This window comes from Hoplias malabaricus, chromosome 2 (assembly GCF_029633855.1).
Source record: "Hoplias malabaricus isolate fHopMal1 chromosome 2, fHopMal1.hap1, whole genome shotgun sequence".
In the NCBI taxonomy this organism is placed as follows: Eukaryota; Metazoa; Chordata; class Actinopteri; order Characiformes; family Erythrinidae; genus Hoplias; species Hoplias malabaricus.
In genome coordinates this window covers 38,642,083-38,659,610 of record NC_089801.1, presented here as the reverse complement: position 1 = coordinate 38,659,610, position 17,528 = coordinate 38,642,083, and the positions used below count along the sequence as shown (strand labels likewise).

General features: G+C 39.0%; 1 protein-coding gene across 1 annotated transcript in view; it reads right to left on the bottom strand.

Moving 5' to 3' along the window:
* Positions 1–226: 226 nt before the first annotated feature.
* The window catches only part of npas2 (neuronal PAS domain protein 2), a 29,134-nt gene continuing 11,832 nt past the window's right edge, over positions 227–17,528 (bottom strand). Inside the window, exons 7-21 of the mRNA XM_066659286.1 lie at positions 16,461–16,574; positions 15,354–15,472; positions 15,014–15,096; positions 14,187–14,293; positions 13,020–13,167; positions 12,501–12,582; positions 12,144–12,270; positions 11,809–11,909; positions 11,523–11,591; positions 11,143–11,304; positions 10,533–10,763; positions 9,971–10,155; positions 8,750–8,839; positions 8,229–8,436; positions 227–6,506 (exon numbers count right to left, since the gene is read on the bottom strand). Coding sequence (XP_066515383.1) covers positions 6,324–6,506; positions 8,229–8,436; positions 8,750–8,839; positions 9,971–10,155; positions 10,533–10,763; positions 11,143–11,304; positions 11,523–11,591; positions 11,809–11,909; positions 12,144–12,270; positions 12,501–12,582; positions 13,020–13,167; positions 14,187–14,293; positions 15,014–15,096; positions 15,354–15,472; positions 16,461–16,574 — 2,009 coding nt within the window. The 3' untranslated portion in view covers positions 227–6,323. The remainder of the gene's footprint in view (positions 6,507–8,228; positions 8,437–8,749; positions 8,840–9,970; positions 10,156–10,532; positions 10,764–11,142; positions 11,305–11,522; positions 11,592–11,808; positions 11,910–12,143; positions 12,271–12,500; positions 12,583–13,019; positions 13,168–14,186; positions 14,294–15,013; positions 15,097–15,353; positions 15,473–16,460; positions 16,575–17,528) is intronic.

Here is a 17,528-nt window from a genome sequence, read left to right as displayed (position 1 = left end):
ACGGAGAGGGCGGGCACTAACATATGGATCAGCTACACATGAGTCTAAGGTCACGACACCCAATGCCAAGGGGTATAAAGCCCCACCAGCAGCACACCTTGGTTCTGTTGGTGAATGCAGTGAAGCGAACATTGTATTTGAGTCTTTTAATGAACAGAGGGTACACAATCCACAACACAGCACTTGATTTTAAAAAATATTTATTTTTATACCACATTATCCAGATCGAATAAAAATAATTCAGTATCACTATGACAATTAATATCCAAGCTGTTTCAGAATGTAAACTTTTTTTTTTATTAATTTCTTTTAAAACAATATTAACAATATGTTAAAGCTTATTTCAATGGTATATATACAGAAAAAAACAAGCCATACAATAGACTGTGCAACACCACCCTGCTGAAATGAAGAATAGAAAGCTTCCATCTCTCCCCGATAAGACACTTCAATAATTATTCTGTTACAAAATACTTGTTTCTTTTACTTTTTTAAAATTAAACAACGTATATAAATGTATTTCAATCTATTTGACATTTTATAAAATAAACAATTATATATATATTTTTTTCTTCTAAACATTTTTGTACATTCTATATTACAACAATGTTCAGAGTGCGTTCTGCACTGTAAGAGGAGAAATGGCCATTTTTGCACCAGAAGCAATTTTTGTTTTCCTAATGTAATTCATTCAGGTAACACACACAAGAACCTTGCAGCCCACCAGAGCAACAGCATACACACACACACACACACACACAATGACCAGGGCAGAGAGAGGGAGAGTCACAACACATTTACAAGGAGATATAACTAGGGAAAGAAATTAATACAGGTACCATTTTAACGACTGCACTGCACAAAAATCAGACACCACTCTTTCATTTATTTAACCCACTGTCACTAACATTATTCTCCTCTTCAGTGACAACTAAACATTCTAACATTCAGGCAAAAAAAAACTACACAAACAAACCTTAACATTTCTCACATCTGCCTCTGGACTAATACATACGTGGCTGGCCAATCTGGCTGAAAATGAAATAAATGACAGTGTGGTCTCTGACTTATGCACTGTGCTGTATCCCAACACACAAAAAGCAACACATAAGACACACACTCAAAGAAACTGAGGCAAATAACACAGCAACCAAAACTGACTCCATCAAGGATTTAACATTAAACCCGTTGCTCACCTTTAAAAAAGACCCCAAATGAAAGCCCAACCAGATCACTGTGCTGTGTCTGTATATGGTCAATTACAGCATTAGAACATTTATAGTTAAGCCAATGGGCAGCTGCTTCATCTTCACTTTCACGTTCTTCCAGCTCCTTTATTTTACAATAACACAAGATTTGTTGAAACTACAGATGCAGCAGTTAACAATTAGTTCAGACCAACCAGGCTACCCACCTTCATTTCAATTTTAAAGTACATAATTTATTAATAAAATATAGTATAATATAATAAAATAAACATTTTTACATAACTTTGAAACTTTAAAAATCAAACCTGTTTTTGTATATCATTTTGTCTTTAGGTCCATGGTCTTCCATAAACATTGCACTTTAACCCATCACCTCAATCCCCTCTAAAAGTTTGGTCATCCCTGGGGCCACATTCCTAGTAATGAGTGAACCGTAGCCAATTCCTGATAAATGAAAAAGAGCTGCTCAGTTTTACATGGAACAGCAACTGCATGCTAGCATGAGAGCAGAAAATGATGCCTATTGCACGTCTGAGTGAATTTAGCAGCGTGCAGTAGGTGCGTGGGTGTGTTAAAATAATTTTAAGCACACTTTACATTAGGAGTCGCTTTCTCATCCCTGTCCTTCTCGCCGTATTTAACCCTGAGTCAATGCTAGCAACAACCCTTCAGCACAGACCACCATTTTTATTTCATGTTTAGTGCTCTATGAACAAAAACCATTAGCTTGTGATCTTTTTAGTGCACTATACAGGGAACAGGGGTCATTTCTGAACTGTTTACGTTTTCCACATTGAATCTATAAGAGCTTTTTTTGTGTACAATAACATGAAAAGATGTGAGCACAGCACAAAACCCAGCAGCATTCACTGCCAAACTTATTGCTGCTAGTTTTCATTCCTTGCATACCATGTTCTTTTTAGGGCTTTTTTTTTTTAGTTCTTGTTTGGTTCTAGAAGCTATTAAAGTGCTTCATTGTGCTAGCAATATCCTAATGTAGTGAATGTGTGAAAGTGAGTAAACCTAGAAGTTAACACATAACCCAAAATAAACACTGCTCACTTCTGTTCTAGTCTTTCAGGATTAGTCAAGTTCCAGCTGCTCATATCAGAAGTCATATATTGGATGATCTTCAGTTAAAAAAGTAAAATTTGACAAAGCAAAACGTGACGATTAAAGAAAATAAGCATATTCAGAGAGATAGAACAACCTGAAATTTGAAAAATTGAATATAAACATAACGACAGGACCAAATCAACAAAATGTTCGTCATGAAATCGTTTAGAAATATCAGGAGTGTTTAAATTCTCCAACCTGTGTGTGTAGCGCTTAAATGCTTAAGCTGTAAATTGTGTAAACTGAATCTAGTGAAATGAAAATTATATTATAATTCCTTTAAAAAAAAAGGAACTTAAACCTGAGTGTGTCTGGATTTTTACACACTTTTTTTCAATGAATGAAGGAATGCTGGAGAAATTTTACATACAAAACTGTTTCTGCTGTAATTTCATACAGACTTGTTAAGTACAACCTCTCTCTCACACACACACAGAAGATAAAACATAAAAAATAAAAACACACAAACATATAACCTTAAAATATAAATTAAACATTCTCATTTTTAAATTGACATTGCACATAAAAAGGGCACATCCTATACACTTCCTTTCCTTAGCCTTTCCCGAGTCATTTTAAATAAATGTTTATGTATATACAAAGCATTATGTTCCTGTATGTGTGCCATATTAGAATATGGAACAACAAAATATCTTCAGAGAAGCATACTGAGTTTACTTTTGAACTATTGTTATTATCATCATCATTTTTCCTTCAATGTTCCGGAGCACAGTTCCAGAACAAATTGACCATTTTCCAGCCCCAAAACAATTGACCGATTTCAAGAAAATTTGGGGACTAAGTGGATGGACTTAAAATGTTGTCACTGTCCTAAGAAAACCCTGCAATCTCCAACACTGAAACTGTTCCTAAAGGGGCATTCTGGCCAAAATGAATCTCCTGTCCGACACTACTTTAGCACTGAGGGCGTTAGCAATGTGTGTATGGTTTATTTTTGTAATGCATGCTGAGTAGGGTAATGTAGTGAGGGAACAGTGTAAATACAAACTGTATACAATCTCAAAAAAATGTGATTAGTTCATGTAATAACAAGAAATATCATTTAGATGTAGGCCAGAATGCCCCTGCACTTTAATAAATGTAACAGGACTGTTTAAGTCATTTTGGACCATTTTCAAGTGGCCATTCATCATGGACATATAGGGCAGCTGGCATTTCCAGTACAGAAAGATTTTGATATGACAGTATCCATAAATTGTATTTTTCTTTTTGCTATGAACTCTTGTACACTTCAAACTGCATTCCCCAAAAAGACAAAGTGCTAAATGCATGCTAACCTACTGTATCCCTTGAGAGAAGATAAGTTCACTCTTAATGGGGTTTGTGTGTGTTTCTGAATCACAGGCAGTTTTCAAAAACACTGGAGAACTCAGGTCCATTTCTACAGCCCTTCTGAGCATGATCAGATTGTCTTTAATATAAATACCTCATTAGTGCTCATCTCATCACTTTGTTCTGTTACAGTACACCTGGATATTCCTAAATATTCTTCAATCAGACACACAGTGGGCACACACACACACACAAAAAGACGTCCATCCCAAATCATCTTTTCCTTTTCCCCATTATAGCTTTAGCGAACTCTGAAGTCATAAAGTCTGTAACTTCTGAATGGGGAAATAAAACGCCAGTGATTTTCCACCATCCTGCTGTAGGCTAATACTGACAGTATTGTTTTCACACATAACCTGAGAACACTTCTCAAACCTCAACCTTTTAACCTTATTTCATTAATATGATTATCGAATTTTCCTGTGCAGATTCTGGATCACTTTAGCGACCAAAGTTTGGAGCATATCTCCCTCAACAATGTTAATGTGGCTAGAAATGGTGCTGTCAGTGTCATGCTAGCAGTTTTTGTTTTTAGAACATTTTTAAGAACTGTAACCTTATTCCACCTAAAAGGAACTTCACTGTGAATGAGTGCCAAATAACATGCAGCATGTGTGTTCTGAGGCTAAACTAAATCGTTATGTGGAAAAACAATAATACAACATTTAGAACAGCTGCAAAAGATTTTGGGAACAGGATCCAACATGGAAATTAAAAATAAAAAAAAGAGAGGAATTATTAGCCAGTGCTAGCATTATGCTAAATCTTTTGACAGATTTGAAAGCATTTTTGTTTTTATGGTAAAATATTCAAGTCTCTCTTTAAGCTTGGTGATCTGAGAGAGCGTTAGTGGTGGGGCAAAGTGACTAGGATGATTTGGGTTTGGCTAAGTATGTGGGTAGGTCTGCCTGTTTGGATTAGTCAGACTTTAGCCAGAGACCAACAACCTCCCATTTTACTTCCAAGGCAGACAACTCGCTTTCTCTCAAATTGAAACCTGCCCACTCTTTGAAAAGCATCACACGTGAGATAAAGAATATAAAACCTTTTCCAATTCAGTTCAGCTCAATTAAATTAAAATAGATGTGTTTAACGGGATGCTAACTGAGGAGTGATATAGGGGTAAGACGTACACAAGTGCCCTCTAAAGTTTGGAATCACTGTTTTCAAACCAAAAATCAATCAATAGACAATTATATCTCATCACTAACTGTCTGGTTATAATTATTAGAGTCCCATGAAATAAACGCTGTCCAATGAAAAACATGTATCTCCATGTTTGTGGATGTTTCATTTGAACACAGCAGCTTTCCTTCACATTGTGTGAAAACTTCATGATAAATGGACCAATAGAAATGCCCCTAAATTACTTGGAACAAAATCTTCCACTGAAATTTAGGAAGGATTTTTTTCTCCTGTAAAGTTACTATTTTGGAGATACGTGTTTTACTTTCGACAGCGACAATTTAAATCTTCATTCACTCATTTATTCATTCATTCTTCTTCTGTAAGCGCTTCAGTCCAGGTCAGAGTACCAGTCCATCAAAGAAAATCACACACTCACAACTGTGGATGGTACAGCCACCCCACCTACAGATGTGTGTTTGGACTGTGGGAGGACACTGGAGCACCCAGAGGAAACGCACACAGACACAGGGAGAACACACCACCCTCTTCACGGACAATAAACCAAGTTAGAGATTCATCTCAGGATCCGGGATTTGTGTGGCAGCGACACCACCTGCAGCACTTTACTTCATTCTTATCTTTAGAAATATTAGTTATTCTTGTATAAAAGATATAACAGAAACAACAGGTAAGTGATTCCAAACTTGTGAACACTAGTGTAAAATGAAGGGAAGGGTTTTATAGGCTGCGGAGAGGAATGGTGCTTCCCAAACAAATGCATTTCATACCAAAGCAAAATCTGAAATGAGCTCAATCCGACTTTGCTTCTGTGTCTTTGCCTTAGGTAGTTTTCTGTTTGTTTTTGTTGTTTTCTCTGCAACAATGATCAGATGATACAAAACTGCTGTAACATTACAGTACAGAAAAAGTAAAAAAGTAAAAAAAAAAAAATTTAATCTTGTCTACAAAAAATAAAATAAAGACAAACTTCTGAAGCCCATATTTTCTGACGTGATTACATAAACCTGCAGTGGAAAGTGAAAACCTTTCAGTTTTGCTTTTATATAAGGACTGCGTTCGGATAAAATTTAATTTATCGCTTCGTTTTACATTTGTTTCTTATTTATCTTGTTTTTATTTTTCTTCCCAAATCTTTTAGAGATTCTCTCTCTCTCGAATACGCCAGTCACGTGACCTCATGACAACAGTGCTAGGGGTCAGCGGGTGCGGGGGTTTCTCCAAGACCCCTGGGCTGTACGAATAGCTGCTGAATTCAGCTCCCAGGGCGTGCTCCTCCCATGTAGCCCTGCTTTCTCCATTTGCAGTTTCAAGGGGAGGCGGAGCCTCTGGACTGCACTGTATGTGCATTGCCATGGGAACAAAGGGACTTTGGCTTTGTCGTGGTGTTTTAGGCTTGGCAGCGAGACATCGCTTGGGAGCCTTCCCATCATCCCTTTCTCTCGTGCCATGGAGCTCTAGCGCCCCACACACTATCCCAGCAGCCTCTCTGCTCCTGCGTTACCGTGGCAACATGTTTCGGTAGTCTGGAGGCTGGGAATGAAGGTGCTGCTGTGGTTGCTGCTGTTGCTGTTGTTGTGGCTGTTGCTGCTGTATGTATCCCACAGTGCTTTGTGGAGGGATGTTAGTGGTGTGGAAGAAGGCCTGGGCGGGGCCGCCGTGGATGAGTCCCTGCGGTTGCATCTGAGAGAGAGAAAACACAGTTTTCTTTCAGGTGAATTTACATGAAATTTGAATGCTGTAGGCAATGTCTTCGATTGTGGGGAACTGCTGCTCTCTCTGGTGTGTTTACGTTCAAAAGCTTTGTGTGTTTGAGGAGAAAATGACTGCTGTTTGTAACTAGCTGAACTTTAACCTGTCTGTAAGTTTACTTTCAAGTGGTCAGTGGTCTAACCAAATTAGAGTCAGTCCCTACCTAAATAATCTGGTACAGCAAAATTAAGTCAATATTATCCACCAACGGAGCAGGAATTATTATCTATTAGATTATAGAGAACTATATAAAAGGATAGCCACAAGAACAATAAAGAAAGAGACTGGGAGAAAAGACAAATAAATAACTAAAAAACAAAAAATCAAAACAAAACTAAACTAAACACAATGGTAACCAATGATAAGGACTAGAAATAAACAATGACGGAGAACAGAGGTGGGGAGGACTAGATATACAAAGTAGGGTTGGGTGGTATGACGATAATACAGCATACCACGGTATTTAAAAATGCGGATGGTATCTCAAAATGAGGGAAGTATTTATGACCTGTGTTCTGTGTCAAATTTCTATTGTGTGTCTTTAAGAAAATGGCCAAACATCTTTGTACATTTAAGTGAGCCACAATGAGGGGGCGCTGTGGGAGCTCACTGACTGGAGATGTGACTATGGTGTCAAAATAGGTTCTGAAGTTCTGAGAACCAAAAAACAGAATTCATAACCAATAAATTAAATTTTGTAATTGTGAAAACTCTCATTAATATTGAGAGTTATGACAACAGGTTTGTACCGAGAATATTTCTGTATATAATTGTCTATTTTGCATTTTATATTCTTGAAGAATACAGTTTTACTTTCATTCCGCCTTTTCTCGGTTACGCTTCTCTCAGTCTCACTTTCACCTCCAGAAGTTTCTCGCTTTTTCAAAAGTCAAGGCTGTAAGGCGGGAAGGCGGAAGGTGGAATCTAGACAGTCATTGGCTTACCCTGATTGGAAAAAGACAGACCGGCAAACACAGGAAAGCCATATGAACAATTTTAACAATTGTCTTTTAGTAATGCCCTGTTCGTCATAGAAGCTTAGAGTCATTTTCCAATCAGGGTTAGGGTGTGCAGAATGGGCTGGGTGGGCTCAGAAGACCCTTCACTCGACTTTGTGCTCACAGGTATGTGGCTTTATTCTCTAATTATGTGTGTGTTGAGCCTCAAATGATCTGCTGGAAAATGATCTGCTGTGGTGTGCTAATCCAAGTTAGGCTGTCGGCCTGTTAGCCAGCCAGCTTTGCTTCTACACAGTACAGAACCGTCTTAGTTCACTTATTTTTTGAACTTTTGTCTTCCTCCAAAACCAGCTGCTAAAATTTGCTCACTAAGAAACGTTTATCGTCAACATGTGTGCTGGTGTCGGGTTGGGCTAAGATAAACTTTCACAGCACAAACACTCAGAAAACCCTTATCTGGACTTTATGCTCACAGATATAAGGCTCAGTGCAGCTCGACAGTGAAACCCAACACACCCACGGTAATACAAATAGACATAAAAAGATTAAAAACATAAGCATAAAAGACTAAGCACAACCTAAATCGGGAACACAGAAAACTTAAGCAATGGACCTGGAATAAAAAACTTAATAAAATGTGAGGAGTGGTGAGACTAGGAAGAGAAGTACCAAATCCTGACAGGGAGTTGCTTACCTGAAAGAACTGCTGAGGCTGCTGGATCTGTAGGCTGTGCTGCGTGCTCTGAGGATGCGGTGTATAAGCAGGAGGAGCTCGAGGAGTAATGAAGCTGTTGTGAGGGATCATGATGGGTGAAGTGAAAACAGGTGAGGGGACAAGCACAGCGTTACAATTGACCTGCTGCACCGGAAAAGAAGGCGCCATCATCTGCTGGTCCAGATATCTGCACACACAAACACACACACACTTAAACACTAGAAACACTAGTTAAACACTACAAAAAATTTTTGCCTTAAAACTACAGCTTGGAAATCATTGTGGTGCTTCATTGAACTGTAATATAGAATATAGCCTCTGTCTTTGCTACTCCAATCTCAGCACTGCAGAAACTGCACTATGTAACTTTTGGAAGTAAGTAGGAAACAACCCTCCAACCTCCCCTCCCCATATCTTTTCATCTTTATTTGAAGTGGTGTTGTCTGATGTTCTCAAAAAGCAGCAAGACAAAATCCACTGACCCCCTCACGGTCACTCACTTGGTTTGCTGAATGGTGGAGCTGCACTGAGATGTTGGAGCTCCACTGCTGTCAGGAACAAGAGTCTGAACTGGCTGGTTTAACAACATCCTGCACAACACACACACACACACACACACACACACACACACACGTCATATTATATATTATTTAATTATCTCAACCTCTCCTTGAAAAGTAGAGTTTTAACAAGGGTGCCACATTATTATGTTGTATTCCACAGCACTGATTTTAGAAATTAAAATGAAAATTGCATTTCTTGTCATTAATTTATTGAATACTAAAACAATATGATTTACACATGTGCCAAGTTAACATACTGTCCTACTGTCCAGTGATGGACAAAGTACACAAACCATGTACTTGCGTTAAAGAACAGATACTCAATGTACAATATTACTCCAGTAAAAGTAGAAGTCCTCGATTTAGATCTCCACTTGAGTAAAATTACAAATGTATTTACCTTCAACTGTACTTAAGCATTGAAAGTAAATGTATGAAAAGTAAAATTTATTATGGTTCTAATGTCCTATTATCATTTTTATAACAAGACTCTTAATGCTTAATCAACGCATTGTATGTGAAAAGACTTGTGTCACTCTTGGTTCACCGGTCTTTTAAGAGAATGTCAGTTAAACAGTTTAAAACGTCAGTTTAACAGTTAAAATAAAAAGTCTGTCTTTCTTATTCCCTGGTTTTAGGCAGAAAATCTTGAGGTTTGTTTGTTTTAGCACTCTGACTTTATCTGTCTCCTAGCAACGGTGCTGTGAGGAGAGCTGTGCAGAGCCGGGAGATGTGTTCAGACATGTTACATATTTACCTACACATAAACCAAAAGAAATGGCAGATTGTCATAATGTAGTGGAGTAAAGAGTAAGATATTTGACTTTGAAATGTTGTGGAATTAAAGTAAAAAGACATCAAAATGGAAATTCATCTGTAAAGTACAGATACATGAAAAAACTACTTAAGTACAGTAAAAAAACACATTTACTTTTTTACTGTCCACCAATGCTCCTGTCTAATCTTTCCTCCAGTGATATATGTGTATGGAGTGAACTGTAACATACCAAAAGTATCAAACTAAATAAAATAAAACTGAACCAATATGTGATGACTCTTATTTCATGATGCACCAAATAATTTCTTAAGGAATCATTACTTAATTATATTATTGAGATCAGAGTGTTGTTTGGGGTGTGTGTTGTTGGTGGTGTTTACCTTAGCTGTCCATCTGGGCTATTGTCTGTGTCTGTGTGGCGGTGTGTGTGTGTCTCGGGGACAGTGCGGTATCCATGGTTTGGGGAGAACATCATGGGGTTACTGTAGAGTGGCATAGTCAGGCTGGTCTGGGTCTGCACAGGAACACTGACTGTCTGCATCTGAGCGGTACGAACCAGCCTCTGCTGAACACACACACACACACGCACACGCGCACGCACACACACACACACACACACACACACACACACACCAAGTTAATAAACACACACATGCACATATGTTTAGATATGTAGAATCCAGTATTACTAAATAGACATCAAAGGTATTTTCAGGTGTTTAATATGAGATAATAAATTATTTTACAGAACATTTTTGTTATTATATATAAGATATAAGATTTAATCATCACTTCACTTTAAAATTGTATTAGAACATCATTCAATGTATATTTTGATGTATATTTATTGCCCGTCTATATGTGTGTGTGTGTGTGTGTGTGTGTTTGTGTGTATTATATATAAAATGTGTGTGTGATTGTGTCTGTTTATGTGTGTTTTACCTGTGTGGTCGAGCTGCTGGGCTGTTCTCGGAGCAGTGTGTGTGATGAAGCTCCATGTGGAGTGCAGTGGCTGGGTTTGGGGGTGGTGTGTGTGTGAGTGTGTGTGTGAGAGTGTGTGTGTGTGCTGTTGTGGCGGATGACTCCTGATTGGCTGCTGCTCTGAGGCTGGACTGAAGGCTGTTGCTGCTGGGGAGATGGGAAGTCACTGTGGATCGGCTGCTGCAGCAACATCTACTCACACACACACACACACACACACACACACACACACACACACACACAAAGAGCTCTACTTAATATCTTTTTTATTTTCACTGCATTTCTCCTTAATATCCAATTTGTGCTTCCTTAATATATCTGTAGTGTCTACTTAATCTCTAGTTCCTCCTTATTATCTCTGTATTTTCTCCTTAATATCCGTGTCTCCTTAACATTTCTTTAGTTCCTCCTTCATATCTCTGTAGTTTTTCATTTATATCTCTTTACTTCACTCAGGTCTGAGTTCAGATGCAAATATATTGGAGAATTTAGTTTGTCTCCCACTGCTCAGATATTTTTCCTAAGAAAATGAGCACAGGAACCTCAGTTGTATCTCCTCTGGAGTGTGTACCTGCAGGTTTGCAAGCTGTAGTTTCTCTTTAATGTCGTGTAGCTCCTGCTGCTGCGTTTTGATGTCGTCCTGCAGTATCCGGGTTCTCTCCTCCAGCTGCTTCTTCAACTGGTGCATCACTCCCAACTGAGGCTGCTGGAAACCCCCGCTTACTGACTGATGCTAGGTACAGGATTACACACAAACATAAGATAATAAAACACTACAAAATTACAGATAGAGAAAGACAGAGATTGAGAAAGTGAGGGGGAAGGGGGGGAAAAGGTGGAGAAATACAGTGAGAGGAAAAAAACGAGAGGAGAGAGTGTCAGGAAAAAGGGAAAGGGAAAGAGAAGATACAGAAAGTGTGAGAGGGGAGAAGAATGGGGAGAGAGACTAACCATTACTGAGGGTTGAGCGCAGGAAGGGGAGGGAGGGAGGGGCTCAGAGGCTTGTCTCTGAATCAGACTCTAAAAAAAAAAGAGAGAGAGAGAGAGAGAGAGAGAGAGAGAGAGAGAGAGAGAGAGAGAGAGAGAACACATAACCCACCAGTGTCACAGAACATCAGTGTAAGTTGTACAGAATTTTAAACTGTATTGAACTGTATGTTTGTACCTGTTAGGACAGTATAACATCAGAATGTATGTATGTGTGTGTGTGTGTGTGTGTGTGTGTGTGTGTGCGTACCTTTGAGCCGCTGTGTGAGAGTCTGCTGGAGCTCTCTGGTCCTATTGATGCTGACTGCTGTGATGATGTGCAGGTTTCTTTATATCGGACGGAAGAGTTTGCTGTGGAGTCAAACACACACACACACACACAAACACATTATGCGACTGCACTTAATCCACATGTACTTGTGTATAATAAAGTGTCAGTGGGGGAAACAATTGTCTGCTTATGCTTCCACAGTCCAAGCTCCTCAGACGCTCTCAGAGAAACTCTGTGGTAGCCAACCCCCCATATTCTTGTTTTACAGTTTGAGCAAACAATTGCCGTAAAGTCTCTGTCTTTGTGTTACTCACATGCTGAGTCAGACAGTGCAGTGTGTGATGATTTGCGTGAGCTGTGTGATGAGGGTGATCGAGCCCCACTCATTCTGTCCCGTGATGCATCCATAGGAGCACACATGTCCAGATAAACCTCCTGGCCCTAACACAAACAGAGACACATATTACAGACAATGTAATCACTCTGTGTTAGTGTCTCACTCTATTTATTTCATGATCAATATGTACATTATTTGGCCCTCCTAGTGATATTTAGGTACACAGCTACATGTCTAAAAATATGTATAGACATTACACTGGACAAAAGCATCAAACACAAACAACTGCATAAATAATGAGTGAGTGTGATGGGTGAGGGTGGGTGTTCAGTACCTTTATTGAGGTTGTGGCCACTTCAGAAGAGCTTTCTTCTAGTCCATACTCTCTCCTCCTCTCTGCCCTCACTTCAGCATAACTACAGAGAGAGAGAGAGAGAGTGAGAGTGAGCTGAGCATAATTATATATGTGAATATACTACTGCAATAACAAACTTCGGCCACTAGATGGAGATGCGGATGTTAAAACGCAATCAATTATTTTTTATTTGACACTACCAGACATTTCAAGATGAAAAATCTTTGCTAAAAGATTTATTTCTCCTTTGCTTTAAAACATGAATTAATTCATTCATTCATTCATTCATTCATCCATCCATCCATTCACTGCCTGTAACTGCTTATTAAGGGTCACTGTTGCTTTAAAACAATTTGAGGGTGACTTAAAAAAGTTGGCTATGTTGGCAAACCCCTTTGCATCTGAATCTACTTTTAAATTTCGTGTGTGTGCATGTGAAAATGGTTTTTTGTGTGTGTGTGTGTGTGTGTGTGTTGGTGTGTGTGTGTGTTTATTTACCTGACGACAGTGTGTGTACAGACGATGAACTCTGGTTTGGAGTTCCACTGATGGTATGTGATGTAGTAGTGCGTCTGCAGCCAGATCCACTGCTGGCCTTTGGTTAGGAAACGATAATAACATGACTTCCCCTTCCCACACTGCATCACTGCGGAACACACACACATACACAGAGTGACCTATTTCTGACTGAAATGGCTGCACCAAAGAGAAGGGGTGAATGAGAGAGAGAGAGAGAGAGAGAGCTAGGGAGAGAGAGTCAGTGACACACAAAGGGTAAGAGAAACAGGAGAGAAAAAAAAAAAAATATATATATATTTTTATATACTTTCTTTGTTGTAACAATGCTTCTTGCCAATAAATCTCATACCATTGAAAAGTCTGTTAATTTCCCTTTTAAATGGTGCCACATTTGTAAGGAAAATACATTTGTGGGATGAGTAGTAAAGCTGAGTATGTGGGTTGTGCCCATGAAAAATTAGCCAAATCCTTTCTGCCAATGCCAAACAGCTTATTCTGTGTGATGGTGTGGGGCGGCACCTCCCTCATTGGAAAATCGAGGCTTGTCATCATTGGAGGCAATCTCAATGCAGAGAGCAACCAGTGGCAATATCATATCTCTACTCTATCCTTATCAGAGACTACCTCCAGAATTTGGGAGTGGAGAGGATGGAATGGCCTGCCAGCATCTTGACCTCAACCCCTATGAACATTAACATGCTGGTCCTGCCAGAGTGACCAACACATCCACATTGGCTTGTGACAAATGCTGGTTGAAGAATGGGGTGCCATCCCACAGCAGTGTGTGACCAGGATGGTGACCAGCATGAGGAGGAGGAGGAGGAGGAGGAGGTGCCAGGCTGTTGTGGCTGTGTATGGTTCTTCCACTCACTACTGAGGCTCCTGTTTGTTAAATGAATAAATTGTTTAATTGCCAAAACGTCTTGTTTCTTCAAACTTCAATTATCCAGTCACCAAACATCAAATGTGTCAATGGCAGAATAAGCCATTTGATGTTTGGCATTGGCAGAGAGGATCTGGCAAATTTTTCATGGGCAGAACCAACATACTCAGCTCTACTGCTCAGTAAGAAAGGAAAGGTGTTATCTGTGATAATTGAGTTATGTTGCCATACGGTTCGTTCCTGCTTTAGAAAGTTTTACTTACGCTGTTTGTGGCACTGTGCGATCAGCTCCAGATCATCAACGTGATAATAATCATAGCCTGACGTACCCAGAACCTCAAACGGCAGGTAACCAATAATGGGAGACGCTCTAAATTACACACAAATACACACACACAAACACTGGTTACACAAATCACATCCACACACATACAGGCATGTCACAGTAGGTGGCTATATTTCCTATTATTATTATTATTATTATTATTAATAATAATAATAGTAATAATAATAATATATGGCATTATGGCTAAGCATGTGCATGTGTGTTTATTAGAAAAGGTTTATAAATTTCATGAGTATGATCATGATATTAGCTTATGTGAACTTTTATTTGTGTGTGTGTGTGTGTGTGTACGTGTGTGAATGCACAGGGAGGGAGAGAGACAGAGTTTGGCAGGCATGTGTGATATCCAATAATAGTGCTGTAAAGGACAGAACATCCAGTCGCTACTGAGGGAATCAGCTCTAACCCCCCCCCCCCCCCCCCCCACACACACACACACACACACACATAGAATTACATAACCTCCTCTCAGTAGCTCCCACTCAGCAGAAGTGGGGCTGTCACTATTTATTATATTTATAATAGGGCGAGAGACCAATTATTCTGATGAATGATAACAAAACATCACCATTTTCATCAGATCACTCACAAACACACACACACACACACTTGCTACATATTTGCCTACTATTGCTTAATGTTTATTACGTATATATATATATATATATATATATATATATATATATATATATATATATATATTAGAATTAGAATGCACACACACACACACATTAGTTGACTGACCTGTGATCTAAGAAGAGGAATTTCCACTCCAGACTGTGTCTCGACGTGAACTCATCACACGGATCCTCAACATTACACAAGTCCTGACACACAAAACACACATATATTTATGGGTTATTTAATATATTCTGTTATTTAAATTTACACGTATGTTATACATATGTGACACAGTAAGTCTACAGGGGAGTTGGAGATAATTCTTAAGTTTGTATTATGATTTAATTCAATGAGATTTGTATCGTTTCTATTGGTTTGTTCACTGCCAACTGTGAAAGGTGTAAGGTGCAGCCGGCATTTTCCAACTGCTAAACCCACATAAAAATTGTGTGTGTTCTCTCACCTTGAGGAACTGAGGAGTGACGAGCCTGACCGTCGCCACCAAACACACTTGTTCCTCCAGAGACGCAGCGAGAGTCCGTGGAAACACCAGTTCATACCCATTACACGAGGATGTAGGCACTAAAACACATACACGTACACGTACACACACATACAAAAACAGACCCACTCAATGTCATAATTTAAAAGCACAACATAATGGGCCTTACACCCTAACATCAGTGGCGGTTTTTATTTTATAATTCAGTTATATGTTTTATAAAAAAATAGATATGGAGCACTGATGCACTGGCTATTCTATCTGTGTGGTTGTGTTTTTGTTTGGCTGTTTGTTTGTTTTTTTACTTCTCGTTATTTTCTGTTTTATAAAGTGACGTTGGGTACTAGAAACGTGCAAAATAAATTGAATTTATTATTATTCATATTAGGGCGGCACGGTGGCTCAGCAGGTAGTGTTGCAGTCACATAGCTCCAGGGACCTGGAAATTGTGGGTTCGATTCCTGCTCCAGGTGATTGTCTGTGAGGAGTGTGGTGTGTTCTCCCTGTGTCCGCGTGGGTTTCCTGCAGGTGACTGTCTGTGAGGAGTGTGGTGTGTATTTAGTGTGTTTCATCATTCAGCCTTACACTCAAACAGTAGCAGTGGGGTATTACAACACTATGACACATCTGTGACAGTAAAAGTTATACAACACACACACACACACACACACACACAGTCCTCATCTTCCACCCACATGCACACACACTGTGTCAAACAGGTGTGTCAAAAAGCATGTAGCCTCATTAACACAGCATAGATCATGCCAGATTTAAAACAGGGCTACACAAATCCGTCTGACTGTGAGTTGTACATCAAAGAAATGAGTTCTGTGCAGAACTGAAAAGGGGTTCTCTGCCCTGTAACAAGTGGGAACCTTTCCAGTGTTACACAGAACCATTTAATGTAGTTGTTCAAATTTAAATGGTTTACTCTCTCTCTCTCTCTCTCTCTCTCTCTCTCTCTCTCTCTCTCTCTCTCTCTCTCTCTCTCTCTCTCTCTCTCTCTCTCTCGGACTGGCCTCAACTAATAACAACAACAAAAAAATAACAATAAAGCTGAATACACACCACTGTTATGAAACTTGAAATCTCCAACAAATTTGACGTATTCGTAGGTGGGTGGCTCTTTCGGATCAATGTTTCCTCTCACCAAATGACAACAGAACTCCACATGAGTTTCACCTGAGAGAGAGAGAGTGAGAGAGAGAGAGAGAGAGAGAGAGAGAGAGAGAGAGAGAGAGAGAGAAAAGAGAGAGAAGAGGGGGTTGAAGCTTGTTAAGATATACATACAGGTGAAAGCTTGTTGTAATAGTTGATGAACCTGTACTGTTTTTGCTGATCAGAATCACAACAAGACACGCTGAGTGTGTTTCATAGCCATTTACACTTGCAAATTGGAAGTGTTACTTCGAAAATTTCACTCTGGCGCTACGGTTAGGGTTAGGGCTATGTCTTTTTTTAGTTGATCATAGTCTTATAAGCGTATATATCATTATAAATAACTATAAATAATGTTATGGAACAAGTCTGGGTGAAGGACCCCTTTCAACCTTCTGTTTCTTGTAATTAACAACAATGCATCACACAGCCACCCCTTCTCTGACATTTCTGGCTGTGTCAGAAATGAATCACTTGTTCACTCGTTCACTGATCACTGAGTGACACAAAATGGGGAATTCAGACAACAATTATTCCAGAAACTATTTATCTCAACCATTCGTCATGAGAAGAAATGTAGTTTGGCAATGTTTTTATTAATGAATCTTGTATTATATATATATATATTTGTATCTACTGTTTTTGTTTTTTTTTTGTTTTTTTTACATGTAATAAATATATAAGGAATAAAAACAATTTACATGTCTTATTTCTGCACTCAAGCTCCATTTATTCAATAATCTCCACGTGCACACTTTTGTATTCAGTATTAATTAAAATGTCCATTCAGTCCATCCAGTCCTGTTGGTTTTAGTAAAGATTTTAGTTGTAAGACAGAGACGAAGACAAGGACTAGGGATCTGAGACGAGATGTGTTAGTTCGCCTGTGAATTCAAATTGTAGCTGTAACTTACTGCTGTGGCCACAAGGCTTCACTCTTATTCAGAGAGATTTACAAAAGGGCTTGTCATTAACACC